General features: G+C 39.2%; 1 protein-coding gene across 2 annotated transcripts in view; it reads left to right on the top strand.

The window, feature by feature from the left end:
• LOC129359170 (tyrosine-protein kinase receptor UFO) overlaps positions 1-16,269 on the top strand; it is a 39,953-nt gene that overhangs the window by 20,784 nt on the left and 2,900 nt on the right. For both annotated transcript variants that reach the window (XM_055028604.1, XM_055028605.1), the window contains exons 8-19: positions 2,455-2,594; positions 3,808-3,952; positions 4,512-4,529; positions 6,619-6,748; positions 7,181-7,272; positions 11,393-11,488; positions 12,184-12,261; positions 12,491-12,583; positions 13,842-13,963; positions 14,417-14,526; positions 14,719-14,878; positions 15,539-15,675. In XM_055028604.1, the coding sequence (XP_054884579.1) occupies positions 2,455-2,594; positions 3,808-3,952; positions 4,512-4,529; positions 6,619-6,748; positions 7,181-7,272; positions 11,393-11,488; positions 12,184-12,261; positions 12,491-12,583; positions 13,842-13,963; positions 14,417-14,526; positions 14,719-14,878; positions 15,539-15,675 (1,321 nt within the window). The remainder of the gene's footprint in view (positions 1-2,454; positions 2,595-3,807; positions 3,953-4,511; positions 4,530-6,618; positions 6,749-7,180; positions 7,273-11,392; positions 11,489-12,183; positions 12,262-12,490; positions 12,584-13,841; positions 13,964-14,416; positions 14,527-14,718; positions 14,879-15,538; positions 15,676-16,269) is intronic.

The following is a 16,269-nucleotide window of genomic DNA, read 5'->3' as shown; positions in this document are numbered from 1 at the left end:
AAAAAAAAAGGTTTGACAGTGGGAAATGAGAACAAGAGCTTGAGAAAACACAATTTTTTTTGCGGTTTTTCTCAAAATTTGTTTTTCTCCTAGGAGGACGAGTGAGCAGCGAATGAATCCAATCTGAAACAAAAGAAAAGAAAACATTTAAAAGCACAAACGGTTTAATTTTTGCTTCTGTTTGTACTCTGAAATGAAAGTCATTAAACCGAGACAGAATTGGTCCGTTTATTTCTATTTATGCAAACTAAAAAGTCCAAGAGGAGCCAGAAATTACATCCAAACCGGAAAGGTTGCAACATGCAGCATATAATAACAGTTATGAGCAGCATAAGATTGCTGCTGGGACTCCAGGGTTGCCTTAGAGGTCAGGTTGAGCCTTTTACAAGGAAACCCTCACTAAGATTGAAAGGAGAGAATCAGGGTAGTTGTGCAATTCATTGTACTTTCCAACACATGTTTTATTGGGATGTAATGTCCTTTCTCCACCCTGACACTTCTGCATAAAATTCAACACAACCTATTGCTTTCAGAAGGCATCTATTAAGTAAATAAAGTATGGTTTAATCATAGGGTATGGAAACTCCACCCCTGTTTGGTCCGCTTTAACTCCATTTCGTTTGCCGAAAAGTTTCGTTTTTGTTACAGGATAAAACATCAAAAGCAAGTTCTGGATTTTTTAATTTTAAACAATGGTTTCCACTTTAAGTAAGCCTTATTTCCAGCTGGTTGGATCTGCACGCTTTGGAGCTGAAATCTGTTTGAAAAAGGCCCAAAAGAGAGGGAAGAAATCTTGGCATCTTTGGGAAAAGGAGAGAAAAAAGAGGTTTATCGGAACAAGGAGGAGAAGTGTAGCGCAGGAGAAGGAGGAGCGTTAAGGTGGAGCCGGACCGACTCTGAGGCTGTTTTCGTTGTCGTTCGCCGGGAGAACACGACCGACATGTGGAAACAATCAACCGCAAAACGATTCCTGATAACATCATCCATACTGTAGGCTGGGCAATGATTCCCAAAACTCACAGTGACTTCACCGGGGGGGGGTGTGTGTGTGTGTGTGTGTGTGTGTGTGGTGTGCGTGTGTGTGTGTGTGTGTGTGTGTGGGTGTGGGTGGGTGGGTGGAGTGGTTCTTTAGAGCCTCCCCCACAGAAACAAAGCATAACAAAAAGAAACAAAGCCAGCTCTCCTACTTGAGAAATAGATTTTTGGAGTTCTGTGCTACATGGAGCGTCAATCTCAAAACAAATTCCTCATTTCTTTCCTGGAACATTTTCCAACTGCTTTCACACAGGAAAAAAAAGAAACAGACAGAGGAGAGTAAACCAGAGGAGGAGGAGGAGGTCAGGGAGTTGACTCTCCTGTCCATGGTGCCCTCATGTGCCCCTTTGCTGGATTCTTCACATTTCCTCCCACTTCATCCCCCCAGATGTTGCAGATTCAACCATCCTAAAGCCTTGGAAGCTGTGAAAACAACTGATTAGCCTCCGGCCTCTTTCACCCAGCTGCTGGCTCCCCCGGCTTCTGCAGGTTTCGCCAACTCAAATATAAGACTTTAATTAAATTTAAGCTCTGTGTCACGGCAGAAGAATATTAAAGGCAATCGGATATTTATATAGGGGTCTCCTCCCCTCCCCCCCATTATAAATATTTGTAAAACGTTTAATATTCCATCAAAAAAAAAAAAATTTTGCAATTATGATGTTTCCATTATCTACTTCCTGTTGCTTTTCTTTTCTGCCAGGAGTAGCATCTGGTTGTTAGTCATGAGACTGTATATTGCAAAAAATAAAAGTTTTCATTGCAGTTTTTCAAAATACAAAACTGCAAAACAAACTTTGATACAACCGGAAAGTCACCTCAATAACTATCAAAAATATATATATTGTTTTTTTTCCCCAAAAATTTGCCGTGTTTCCTTTATGTAATTATGTGATCAAGAAAATGCAGCTATTGGCAAAGACGACGGCTGTCCACTAGTTAAGTCCCAATTGGAAATATAAGCTGTTTTTAATTGTTTAATGGAAACGTCACATTGACGAAATAGTTTTTTTCTATATTAGTGAAATATAGACAAAGCTTTGCTCACGTTTCTAATGAAAATGCAGAGAGAAGGGCGTGCTGTGGTGGCGTAGTGGTTTAGCACAACCCACGTTTGGAGGCCTTACTCCTCGACGCGGCCGTCGCGGATTCGATTCCCGGACCCGGCCACATTTGCTGCATGTCTTCCCCTTTCTCCTTGCCCTCTTTCCTGTCAGCCTACTTTAGAATAAGAGCCACTAGAGCCCACAAAAACCTTGGAAAAAAAATATGGAAGAAAAAAAAAAAAGAAAATGCAGGGAGATGCAAAAAGCTTGCTAACTAGCATGCTAGTTAGTGGTAACCTCAACCGCCTTGAGTCACAGAACCTATTGAAGATGACTGACTTTAATGTCGTGGTTCTTCTCGCCCATGATTCAGTGCCAGACAGCCCACCAGCCAACGTGACCGCCAAGCCGAACGGGACCGAGGTGCTGGTGTCGTGGGAAGAGCCTCCGGGGAAGCTGAACGGGGAGCTGCAGGGGTACCGGGTGGAATACAGCATACCCTCCATGCCACAGGTCAGCCCCAATAAACAACACAGGTTGATTCTCTGAAACATTAGCAGACATTTACACGTCCATTAATGTAAATGAAGTGTGATTTAAACCACACAGATTTAGCTACCACATTGTGGCTGAATCTGACCCTAACCCTGCAGGGTTAGGGTTGAGGGCAAAACAAACATGTCAGAAAACTGGCACATGCATAGAGGACCCAAGACTTTGAGACCGACCAAAAGAAAATATGTGGACACTCTTGACCAATGTGCAAGAGAGAGATTAAATATCAAAATGGCTGCTGTCGGTAACGGCCCAAATGACACGGAGAAGTAAAACACCTCAGATGACGCAGACAGGTTGCCTCATACTATCTGATGAACACGAAGAGTGCGCACACCCTGGAGGAGCTACATTAGCTAGGCTGATTTTGCTAGTTCCTGCAGTAAGTACTCCAGTAAATATCACTGATGTTTATCTTAGTATTACACAGGAGTGGGTAGAATAGTTGTAGTGTACTTTCATTGTTCACACGTTAAATAGGAGAGGCCAGAGCTCGTTCTAAGCCTTTGGCTTTGTTGTCATAGTAAGTCCATAGCAACTGCCTGCCAAGATGTCTGCCAAAGTCCATGTGGAGTGTGACATCACACAAGAACTATTTATTAACAAGGAATACATGAAAATGAACTTTAGAGAAAAGTAAGTTTGGTGTACATGTTTTGTTTATGTTTCAAAAATGACTCATTTTTCAAAATAAAGGCTCTACTTCTGCCTCTACTTAGCTGTGCTTACTGCTTTGCCTAAAAATAGAGTCCCTTTCAGGGTTGCCAGATCTGGCGGACAGTTTCCAGCCCAGATGCAATGTCAACTTAAATAAAAAAGAAAAACATCCCGAATCTCAAAGTCTGTTAAAGCTCATGATAAAAGTGATGGATTCTAATCATTTCTAAAGAAATGAACCGATAAAATGAGTGCAAGAACAACATTTTGTTAAAAATCTAGAAGTTTTTTATTTCTTTGTTACACAGTAACAGCTACTTTAATTAATAGGATGTTCTAATTTTTTAAATTGCTAACTTGACACCATTTAATTGGATCAGAAAACAACAATCTTCCACATTTGTAACCAAGAAACATAAACAAAACTAAAAATTTTCTTAAACTTTATGAATTTGTCATTAAATGACCAGTTCACTTGGTTTTCTGGGTCATCTTTGTTTCTTTTTGTCACCAGTTTAATGCGGACGCTGGACTGGACACAGAGTTCTCCATCAATCTGTCCGTCCCGTTGTCCAACGTGTCTTTTCGGGTCTGCGCCTACACAGGGGCCGGTCCTGGACCCTGGAGCCCGATCAGGATTCTGGTCCTCAATTCGCCTGGTGAGTGACAAGAACAATCAATAACAAATATTAATAAATCCTATTTACCAGGGTGTGGTTTTTATTCTAAAATAATGAGGTTAGCTAAAACATTGATAGTTTGAGTAATGTTTAATAAAAATAATTATTTGTAGAGATTTTTATCACGTTCCTCAATTCCAGCTTAAATAAGGATGGAGTCCAAGAGATTTTATTCATGTTGGCTTTGAGTTTAAGTAACTTTAACTTGAGCTAATTATGCTTAAGTAACTATACCTAATTATAGTTGACCTAATTTTTCCTTACACTGACTTTAGTTAACTTAACTAACTATGCTAACTAGTTGGGTTAGGTAGCTGTACACAAGCTAACGATAGGTAGCCTGATCGCTGAACATAGCATGCAAAATCTAAAGAATTTGAAGCCATTTACAAAGTTTGCAGAGCCATCAATGCACAATAATGTCTGTTTGAAAGGAAAAATGTAAAGAAATGAGAAACTATTTAATACTTGATGTATGATTTTAAATGTTTTTCTCTTGTAAATAAATATAACAGTTGTTCTTTTCTTCATTCTTCAGAAACGGGGAAATTCAGAGGTGAGTCCACATGCAGACCCTTCACACTCTCTCTCTGCTGTGACAAAATGACCGGTGGCCTGTTGGTGGAAGTGAGCTAATGATGTTTTCTGGGATCTTCGGAGCTTCTCTTTTTCACATTGTGTCACGGGCTTCCTCTGTTGTATGCGCTCAAAAAAAAAAAAAGAGGAAAGAAGATAAAATCAAGAGAGGAGGGAAGAGAGGCTGAATGGGGGAGACGCGTCATAAATATTTATATCAAGCTGAGGCAGTGTAGCACCTCTGTTTGCTTTGTCTTAAAGACCCAGACATCAACAAGAAGGATGGAAGAAAAAAGTGAAAAGGAGGCAGGGAAAGTTGGGGGAGGATGAGGAGCTTGAGGTTTTTATTTGCAGTTTGTGCGAAAGACTGAGAGAAGATTTCAGAATGAGTGATGGGATGGCAGCAGCTCCACTGAAAGAGGATATTAGTGGTAGATTTATCCCAAAGGCAGACATTACTTCTGAAAGAGTTTAACTGCAATTCAGAAAAACCTCCACGGAAACATGGAAGACAGCGGAAAAATTCACATTTTCAACGTACAAATGTGATGTAAACACATTAGATATTTAACAGATTTTCCTTCCTCCCTTAAAAAAATAAAATAATTTAAAAAAAAAAATTTTAGGACTGTCGCCAGAGATGAAATTAAATCCCACGGTGGAAAAAAGTGTCAGATTTGGTTTTGGCTGCTACTATTGAAAATGTTAAACAAAATCAATTAACTATAAAACAGGAACTGGATGCAGAAGCTGGGATTTATTGGTGATGCTCTCCATTTCTGGGCTGCACATTTCACTACTTTTCTTAGCAGAATAATTAGTTTTTATTTAAATTGGTTGTGGTTTCTTGGGTTACACTCAACTTTTAAGAAAATTATTCTAGAAAGGAAATGTTAGCCAGTCCAAAGTCAGTTCTAGTTTATTATGAATTATTATGACGCTCATGATGAGTACATGTTAACTTTTGACCAGAACCGTTAAATTTATAAGTTGAATTATTGGCTTATGCTTATATTTATTTTTTTGGCACGTCTTTTTAGATTACATTTGACCTATGTGGCTAATTTGCAAGATAAACAGAAAGTTGAAAAAGTTGAATCGATTAATCAATTATTGAGATAATTGTCAATTAATTTAGCAATCAATTAAACTTTACCCGTAGCTTACAGATTTAAAAAAAAGGCCATTTGCTGAAAAAGAAAACATATTTAGAGCAATAATTCAGCTAAAACCATACAAAATATGTACGCACATTTTACAGTAAGCTAAAAGCAGATTTACTAAAGGAAAGCTATATTATTGCATTTTAGGCAATAAAATGTTTAATATTCATGGAATTTCATTAAGTTTTTCTCTTTTAATGTATTTCTAATATTTTATATGAAATACATTATGATTTTTTTATGTTAAGGATCATAAATTTTGCAAAATGTGCCAATTTTTTAAAATCTGATTAATTAAATAGTAAATTTAAAAAAAAAAGGTTGATTTTCTGCCATTAGTACATTTAGCACTGCGTACACTAGGTTGATTGGCAGCACTAAGACCTTCTTCCACCTTATCATGTGTAGTTTCTAGTGAAGATATTTTAGTGCACTTGAATTAAGACAAAACTAACTTACAAGTAAATTTTCATCCAGATGTTGCAGCAAAATAATTTCTTAATATTGGAGAATAAGTTCTAATTCCACCGGCAAATTATTTCACTTGCAACATGGAAAAACATTTTATAATAAGTGAAAAAATCTTCCAGTGGAACTGGAACTGGGTTGCTAGGTAACGGGTTGGGGTTGCTAGGTAACGGGTTGGGGTTGCTAAGTAACGGGTTGGAGTTGCTAGGTAACGGCGCTGTGGAATATTCCACCAGTGAATTAGAACAAAAAATTATTAACTTAAAACGAGCCGCTGTTTCTCTCTGAGTAATTTGTTCGAAGTTAGCCTCGTCTTATTTCAACATTTGCTCTAAAATCTAGGCAAAAATGCTTGGTGATATTTTATGTTTTTGCAGTGTAAAACCTGTCCAAACTTTGGTTGAGCTGTTAAACCGAGTTCATCCCTTGTCCTTTCAGGTTCGTCAGATCCGGAAACGTTTTCCTGGCACTGGTGGTATGTGGTGATGGCCGTCACCGGCGCCGTGGCCCTCACCATCCTCCTGGCTGTTTACGTGGCCAAGCTGCGGCGCAAAGAGACACGCTTCGGGTGCGTAGGTTTGTTTGTCCTCCTTGTGGGTGGAAGGGAGGGACCCGGCCACTCGGGCCAAACCATAATATTTTCCGTCCCTTCCAGACTCCATTGCTTGTTACTTTCTGTGAGACGTTTTCTGCGTTACGCCGCCACACTTCCAGTGTTGTTTACACACTCGCCCGACTGACCACATCTGTGTTGCCGTTGTGTAAAACACCAGCTTTAAAGTCCCTCCACTGGCTCCCTGTAGCTCAAAGAATAGACTTTAAAATACTGTTGTTAGTTTATAAATCACTGAACTTCTTAGCACCACAATACATTAAAGATGTGCTGTTGTTGTCTCAACCTTCCAGATGTTATGTTTTTGTGTTTGCTATGATGTGAAGCACTTTGAAATGCCTTGCTGCTGAAATGTGCTGTACAAATAAAATTTGATTGTTTTTGCAGGGAGGCGTTCGAGCCCATGATGGAGCGCGGGCAGCTGGTGGTGAGGTACCGCGCGCGCCGCAGCTACAGCCGCAGGCCGCTGGAGGCGACATGTGAGTTCCTCTGAACGCACCTGGAGCAGAAACTCTGAGCTGCATGCCCAGACCTGACTCCCTCAGAGTGAAAACATTGGATGAGCGGGAAACGCCGCGCCTCACCCCGCAGCGACTGCTCTGTCCACCACAGTAAAACATGAAGAGATACGGCAGGCCATTTCAACATAAAATCAGTTTCACCGCTTATATTTATGCTTATTACGAGCCATGAAGTAAACTTTTGTTCTGACTAGTCATAATTGTAATTAAAGATATCTTAAGATATAATTCAAAATGTTTTAAAGGAGGAGCTTCATGTAAAATTGACTTCTTTTTAGCTTTACATGATGTTTTAAGCTTTTTCTTCATCAAAGTCACATCTGCAGTGTTGCCTTGATTATTTCATGCAAGTTTGAGAAATCCTTTTAACTCCATGGCAACCATTCAGCTGTGTGAAAAACCTGGGTGGACCTAGCCCCGCCTTCTAGATGCAGCTAGCCCCGCCTTCTACATGCAGCTAGCCCCGCCTTCTAGATGCAGCTAGCCCCGCCTTCTAGATGCAGCTAGCCCCGCCTTCTACATGCAGCTAGCCCCGCCTTCTAGATGCAGCTAGCCCGCCTTCTACATGCAGCTAGCCCCGCCTTCTAGATGCAGCTAGCCCCGCCTTCTACATGCAGCTAGCCCCGCCTTCTAGATGCAGCTAGCCCCGCCTTCTAGATGCAGCTAGCCCCGCCTTCTAGATGCAGCTAGCCCCGCCTTCTAGATGCAGCTAGCCCCGCCTTCTAGATGCAACCCCACAACTCAGCTCCTTCAGACTAGCCATCAGCAATTAGCAAACTGCACATCTGCTGAGCTCATCATAGGAGCTGCTTCTCAGTGAAATGCTGGTAAAAACCGCTAAAGGGTAAAAAGAGGAGCCATGATTTGAACCATGTGTTTTCAGAAAGAGCAAGAGTTTTAATTGGAATTGGAATAAGGCTGTTGTAAATGAATACTTTAGTAAGCCAGTTTTCTATCAATTATTCTTATGATTAATGGAGTTATTGGATAAGAAAAGGATAACATACTTTTGGTAAATCTGACATGACAGCAGTGTTACTATCGGATATCCAGATCACTTCAGTTTTTCACATTTGAGCTTCCCTAACAGTTACTTTTCTGTAGTTTAGAAAACTAACCTGTAACAATAATAGTTCACTTTCTAAGTTAACCTGAAGAAAAGCTCTACAAGAATCTGAAAGTATATTCAATTCAATAATATGGACAGGCTCACAAATGCACTAATAAAATACTTCAGCTTCTGGAGTTTAGTCAACTATTAAACTTCAGTCAGTTTAATAGATGAACTCTCACCTTGCACAGACATTTATAGCAACACACACAGAAACTCATCTACCAGCCAGGTACCACCACAATGATTTCCGCCACCCAGGATGATATGAAATAAATTTTCCGGTTTGTCCGTAAAGCTACACATCTAAAGCACGTTTCATTTAGTGGAACACGATCCGCTAAATAACGAAATGTAAGTGAACGAAGCTTCGAGGCAGGAAAGTTTTCCTCTAGGAATTTTAATAATCAAGGTACTCGAATCATTCGCCGAATTGTTTCAGCCCTAAACTGGAACAATATATAAATTTAACCAGAAACCAATTTCAGATATCTGGACTCTAATTTGGTGAAACCAACTTCATGTTGAAACCGCCTGCTGCAGAATCTGCAATAACAAATTTCAGTTAAGGAAGCTGAAATGCTTCACATCAGATTTAAATGTTTTACAGTTAAATTTGTTTGTAAAAACTGACATAAACACCCAAATGAAGATGAAAGCTAAATTCATGGGTTGCGGTGACAGTGAGGACCAATCAGAGTCGATCATTTTGCGTTGCTTTGTGTGCCGAAACCAGTCTGCAACGTTTCTTTGTGATGTTGAGACATCAGAGACACTCAAACCTGAAAACAAATGCTCAGATTTCACCCAGCTGGGTCACATTCAAGCCCTGACATTGTCCCCAGAAAATATGTTGTGGTCCTTCTGAGCAGGTCCCCACATGCTGGGTTAGAAAAGAAAGAAGGAAAGACTAACAGGAGGTAAACAATTCATGAGGAGGAATAATAAAATGAAAAAGGAAGGGTTGGATTAGATGGATCTGATGCTGACCAGACGTCGTCGGTTCCTGACGTTCTGGTTGTTTCCGCGACCGGACATACCAGCATGAGTCGCAACATGCCTGTGGTCTGAGCGCATTTTTGGGCCAAGCTGTGTCAGATTGATGGTGTAGCAGCAGCTGGAGGCGATCTCCGACCGTGTTGTTGTTCTGTCAGAGTCTGGAGGAAAACAAAAAGGAACGTCTGCCCAGCTGGAGGAAACATCCCGGCACACTGGGAGTCTTCACATCCTTTTTTAAAATTACATTTTAAAAAATTCACCACACTGCAAAAACACAAGTATTTTTTTGTCTAGTTTCTACTTTAAATATCAAAGTACAATTGAAATAAAAGAAAACAAATTTACATGAACCTTTTCAACAAAATATAGAAACTTGTTTTAAGTAAATAATTATTAAATATTGATTTAAAAAATACTAGTTCCACTGACTAATTATTTTACTTACAACAAAAGATTTTTCCATGGTATAAAGAAATAATCTGCCAGTTACCTAAAACTGGGTTGCTAGGTAACGGCGCAGTGGAACTTTCTACCGGTGGAACTTTCTACAGTGGAACTTTCTACCAGTGGAACTTTCTACAGTGGAACTTTCTACCAGTGGAACTTTCTACAGTGGAACTTTCTACCAGTGGAACTTTCTACAGTGGAACTTTCTACCAGTGGAACTTTCTACCAGTGGAACTTTCTACAGTGGAACTTTCTACCAGTGGAACTTTCTACAGTGGAACTTTCTACCGGTGGAACTTTCTACCAGTGGAACTTTCTACCGGTGGAACTTTCTACAGTGGAACTTTCTACAGTGGAACTTTCTACCGGTGGAACTTTCTACCAGTGGAACTTTCTACAGTGGAACTTTCTACCAGTGGAACTTTCTACCGGTGGAACTTTCTACCGGTGGAACTTTCTACAGTGGAACTTTCTACCAGTGGAACTTTCTACCAGTGGAACTTTCTACAGTGGAACTTTCTACCAGTGGAACTTTCTACAGTGGAACTTTCTACCAGTGGAACTTTCTACCAGTGGAACTTTCTACAGTGGAACTTTCTACAGTGGAACTTTCTACCAGTGGAACTTTCTACCAGTGGAACTTTCTACAGTGGAACTTTCTACAGTGGAACTTTCTACCAGTGGAACTTTCTACCAGTGGAACTTTCTACAGTGGAACTTTCTACAGTGGAACTTTCTACCAGTGGAACTTTCTACAGTGGAACTTTCTACCAGTGGAACTTTCTACAGTGGAACTTTCTACCAGTGGAACTTTCTACAGTGGAACTTTCTACAGTGGAACTTTCTACCAGTGGAACTTTCTACAGTGGAACTTTCTACCAGTGGAACTTTCTACCAGTGGAACTCAAACTTTTTCACCAATATTAAGGAAGTATTGACTTAAAACAAGCTTCTATATCTCACTGAAAAGTTATTTCTAAGTCAGTTTTGTCTTATGTCAAGTGTTCTGAGATATTTACACTCAACCAAAAGTAAAAAAAAAAAATTGGTAAAATGTGTTTTTACAGTGCAGTTTAATCGTTTAACACAAGTAATCACAAATAGATGAAAAAAACCCAAAGTTACCAATAATCTTAAAACTCGATGTCAGCACATTACGTCTGAAATTAACCTTCAGTTTTGAGTTTCTTTTGAAAATGTTTTTCCTGTGATATTTAGTTTGAACATGTAAATAATGGTGTCTTGTTTATTTAAATTAGAGCTAAACCATAACATTAAAAATGTAAAGACTTTGAACAGGCAGTAGAAAGTTGTTTATTTTGTACTGGAGAAAAATATTTACAGTGATAACAAGTGATACTCCTTGTAAGGCTGGCTGATAATCTCAGATTTTTATCCTGATTTGAATAAATTTATCTTCTTCTTTTCTAAAAGTAACATAAATAGGAGTGTGTAGATGCATTTATTTGCACATTTCAGCTGTTTTCCTGCAAAGTAAAAACCTTTCTGGTTTTCCTCCAGTGAACAGCTTGGGCATCAGCGATGAGCTGAAGCAGAAGCTCCAAGACGTGATGGTGGACAGACACAGACTCACTCTGGGAAAAACTCTGGGAGAAGGTAAGCACAAATAAAGACGGCTTCATGTTACTGCCTTCACTGCAGAAACACAAAATCCTACCACATATTTTACTCTACTTACAATAGCTTCACTCGAAATTACACAAAAATACTTTTTGGGTGTTTATAATCTGCAAAAACAAAATATTAGCAGTATTTTGGAAGTTTCTAATGTATTTGTACCATTAAAATAATACTAAACTAACTTGCAAACTAACTAAAGTAACTTTTCAGCAATACATAGGAACTTGTTTTAAGTCAACAATTCCTTAACATTGATAGAAAAAACTTGTTCCAGTGGCAGATTGTTTCACTTATGTTACAACATTTAAATAATCTACCAGTGGAACTGGAACTTTTTCATCAATATTAGTGAACTTTTGACTTAAAACAGATTTCTGTATCTTGCTGAAAAGTTATTTGTAAGTTAGTTTTGTCTTATTTCAAGTGTAATAAGAAATTTGCACCGGAAACTAGACCAGAAATACTTGGTAAGATTTTGTTTTTGCTGTATGAAACACATAATACACAAAACAAACACAACATCTTAGCAAATATTTTTGTATATCTTAAGCAGATCAAGAATAAATCCCCTGGTAGGATTTTATGTTTCTGCAGTGTTGGTTGTGTCTGATGATTTTCTTTTTACAGAATCGTTGTTTTATTAAAGGTCTGGTTGTGTTTTGTGTTTTCAGGGGAGTTTGGCTCTGTGATGGAGGGCCTGCTAAATCAGGAAGAAGCTGTTCTCAAGGTGGCTGTAAAGACGATGAAGAGTGAGTAAACATTAAAATAAATCAACATCTACAGATCTCAGTTTTAGAAGTAAATCAGCGTCAGTCAGGTGTTTGCAGAAGAAAAGCACAAAATTAAAATAGTTTGAAGTAATTTTGAGCCAAAGTTGTGGGGTAGAGCAGCTCCACCCTCATGGGATTTTTTATTAATCAGAGAAAGTGTGCAAAGTTTTGCAAACGAGTTGATCGATGTGAACCGTCGTTCCTGCAGTTGCGATCTGCACGCGCTCAGAGATGGAAGACTTTCTGCGTGAAGCCGCCTGCATGAAGGAGTTTGACCATCCCAACGTCATGAGGCTCCTGGGTGAGGATCCTGACACATCATGCACATTTTCTTCAAAACTTTCTCTCCTATCAAGTATTTATTCTGCAGTTTCTATTGCAAACATCTTACTGCTCATAAAACAGGAACAAACTTCCACGCAACATTTCATCAAAGTGTGAGCTTGTTTCAGTTAAATAAAACTTGAATATTGATGAAAAAGTTCTAGTTTCACTGGTAGATCGTGTCATTTATAACGAGACATTTTCCTCATTTCACCTCCGAAAATAACCTGCCAGAAATTCAATAGAAAAACTTTCAAAGTTTTTTTTTTTTTAATTTGCTAGAAAAATTTGAGAAATTTAGGACAAACATTTTTGAAATTTCTGAGCTTGGAAAGTTGGAAATTTTATAGAAGAAACCCAGAAAAATTTAGGTTAATCTAAAAAATGTAATACGGAAAACATTTCCAAGCTTGAAAAATCAGTAATTTGCCATTTGGTAAACAGAAAAAACTAAACAAATCATTGATATAAAAATGTAAGTAATCTGCCAGTGAAACTTTTTCATCAATGTAAAGGAACTTTAGACTTAAAACAAGCTTCTAAAGTTATTAGTTCGTTACTTTTGTCTTATTTGGACCAGAAATTAGACCAAAATACTTGGTAAGATTTAATGTTTTTGCAAATCTCTACATACATGTTTATCAAAAATCACATGAAACTGAGTCGCTCTCACTGTTTGTTCATTTCTTGTTCATTTAAAAGCTTTCTTTAAAAAGCTGCTGGATTGAAAAATATCTTAATGTATATATATTTAAAAAATTTTCACATTTATGGTCTTTCAAAAAGAGGAAACCAGTTTTGGTTAGTAACACAGATTTATTACCACCAGAAGAAGAAGTGAAAGAAAGGGCATAAAAATATAAAAGAGTTTCATGTTTCACAACATGAACAAAAACCCAGAAATCATGTTGCACAGTAGATTTTAGTAGGACTTAGTGATGATTGAACATATTTAATGTGGTTTATTCACCAAAGCTGAACATCAGCAAGCGATTAAACAGTTTTTTAGATTATCACACTGTAGAAACACAAACATACTTTCCCAGAAATTTAATAGAAAAACAGAAAGTTTTAAAAGTTGCTAGAAGAAGACAGACATTTTGTTTTTGGCGTCCTGCTTATTGAATGCAATCAGCGACAAATGCAGCATTTTCCATTGATTCAGTTCATAAATAGAGGAGATTGTGTGAACATTGTGTGGATGATGAGTTTTTTCTTGCTGACTTTCTTCTCAGGCGTGTGTCTGCAGACGGTGGAGAGCGAAGGTTACCCGTCGCCTGTGGTCATCCTGCCGTACATGAAGCACGGCGATCTGCACAGCTACCTGCTGTACTCCAGGCTGGGCGACTGCCCTGTGGTACGCCTGAAAACAAACAGCCCAAAAGCAACAAGTCAGCAACAAACCAGCACTCGCAGTTTCACACACTTTATGGTTTTTAAGTTCACATGAATGTCAGCAAAACTGGATCCAAAGTTCAGCACAGTTGTAAAGTTTTTCTTAAATAAGCCTCCAACCACTCCCACTCTGGCAGCAGAAGCACTCGAAAACACAAAGTGTTTTTGGCGCCAGCTGTGAGCGATATGCATTAAATCCCCAGAAGAGCTGGGAAACTCTAATCAAAGCAAGACCTATAAAGAATGTTGAAACGGTTATGAAGCGGGCCAGCTTTTACAAACAAGCACACAATGGTTCCCTGAGGACCAACCAGGCAGTCTGCTGGAAAATTAGTTGTACTTGTAGAAAGATGGACGCTGGCGCCCTCTGCTGAGAGTAACGAGTAAATGACCTCTCCTCTGTTGTGCCCTGCAGTACCTGCCGTCTCAGATGCTGGTTAAGTTCATGGCCGACATCGCCCGAGGGATGGAGTACCTCAGCAGCAAGAACTTCATCCACAGAGACCTGGCTGCGCGCAACTGCATGTAAGGAAAACGCTTCTTCCACTTTTCTCTCTTTCAGTTCCCCGCAGGTCGTCTCCTTCGCTTCTTCTTCTCTTTTCTCAGGCAGAGGGTAAAGACGAAACAAAAAAGGAGTGGACATGCTAATCTGTTCATATGTTGGGATAAACATCATATGTGATCTTTAATAAATAAACTTGTCTGTTTCCGCCTCAGGCTGAACGAGAACATGAACGTTTGCGTGGCCGACTTCGGCCTCTCCAAGAAGATCTACAACGGCGACTACTACAGACAGGGCCGCATCTCCAAGATGCCCGTCAAATGGATCGCCATCGAAAGCTTAGCAGACCGCGTCTACACAACGAAGAGTGACGTGGTGAGTACCTGCACTCACCTGCACTCACCTGGACTCACCTGCAGTCTGTTTGTTCTGCTCACACCATGAAAACTAAACACATTGAAACAGTTTCACTTTGGAAAAGATCAGACAAAACATCTGGATCCGTCTACCTTTTAATGACACTAACAGGAAACAAAGCTCTGCAGGAAACAGAAAGAGAAGGGGTTATGTGGAGTAAATATGAGGAGTCAGTATCTTTCTTACAGTAAGCAGCAAAGAGAAATTTGTTATGCAGAACAAATTTTAGCTTACTTTTGATATTTGCGTCTTGTGTGATATTTTCTCTTGCTGTGATGTTTTCTTTTGTTTTTAATCTGCAGTAGGAAAATCTGCCAAATTATTGATATTTTATTCGAATTCGGTGATGTTTCAACTTTAACCAGATAGCAGGAATCTGGTGAAATGTTTTTGAGGCCAAACCTCTGGGACAGACGCCAGCTGCTGCAGCTGGTAAAGTCATTCAGGACCTCAGAAAGATACATGCTGAGCTGTGAATTATGGGTATTTTCCTGTTAACATACAAATAACGATCTCCATAACCCTCATCCACGGCGGTAACTCTTCTGTGAAGTTCATGTCCGACTGGAGGGAGGCGGCGCTTCCTGACCGTTCCCTCTGTCCTGTTTTCCGTCCTAGTGGTCGTTCGGAGTCACCATGTGGGAAATCGCCACGCGAGGACAGACGCCTTACCCCGGGGTGGAAAACAGTGAGATTTATGACTACTTGAGACAAGGGAACCGACTCAAACAGCCTCCAGACTGTTTGGACTCCATGTGAGTACGCTGGAGACAATTCATCGGATGAACTCAAATAATCTAACTTAGTAACCAAATGATCATTACTCTGCAAAAATATTAAATCTTAACAAGAATATTTGGTCTAGTTTATAGTAAAAATGTCTTTATTACACTTGAAATGAGGCAAAACTAACTTACAATCAAATAAATAATTCCTTAATATTGATGAAAGTGTAACAATATTTAATGTCTCCATTGGGATTAAGGAAGGAATTTGATTTGCATAATCTGCCAGTACAACCAGAACTTGGTTGCTAGGTAACGGGCTGGGGGTTGCTAGGTAGCGGGCCAGTGAAGCCTGAACTTTTTAATAAATATTCAGGCGTTATTTACGTAAAACTAGACTTTATATGTTGCTGAAAAGTTCCTTGTAAGTTAGTTTTGTTTTATTTGAAGTGTTAAAAGACAAAATTAGACTAAAAATACTTGGTAATATTTTGATTTTTTGCAGTGCGCTTCACATTTATGCTTATTTAAAAGCATAAATGGGCTGAACTTCCTCAAGTGTGTATTTCTGTTTATTTTGTGTAGTTGGGGAGACTTTTAGCAACATTTTTTCACTCTGCTTGT

Source organism: Poeciliopsis prolifica, unplaced genomic scaffold (genome assembly GCF_027474105.1).
Source record: "Poeciliopsis prolifica strain line A6 unplaced genomic scaffold, Auburn_PproV2 SCAFFOLD004, whole genome shotgun sequence".
Lineage (NCBI taxonomy): Eukaryota > Metazoa > Chordata > Actinopteri > Cyprinodontiformes > Poeciliidae > Poeciliopsis > Poeciliopsis prolifica.
Note: the sequence above shows the minus strand (reverse complement) of the source record. Positions and strands in the feature narration are given on the sequence as shown.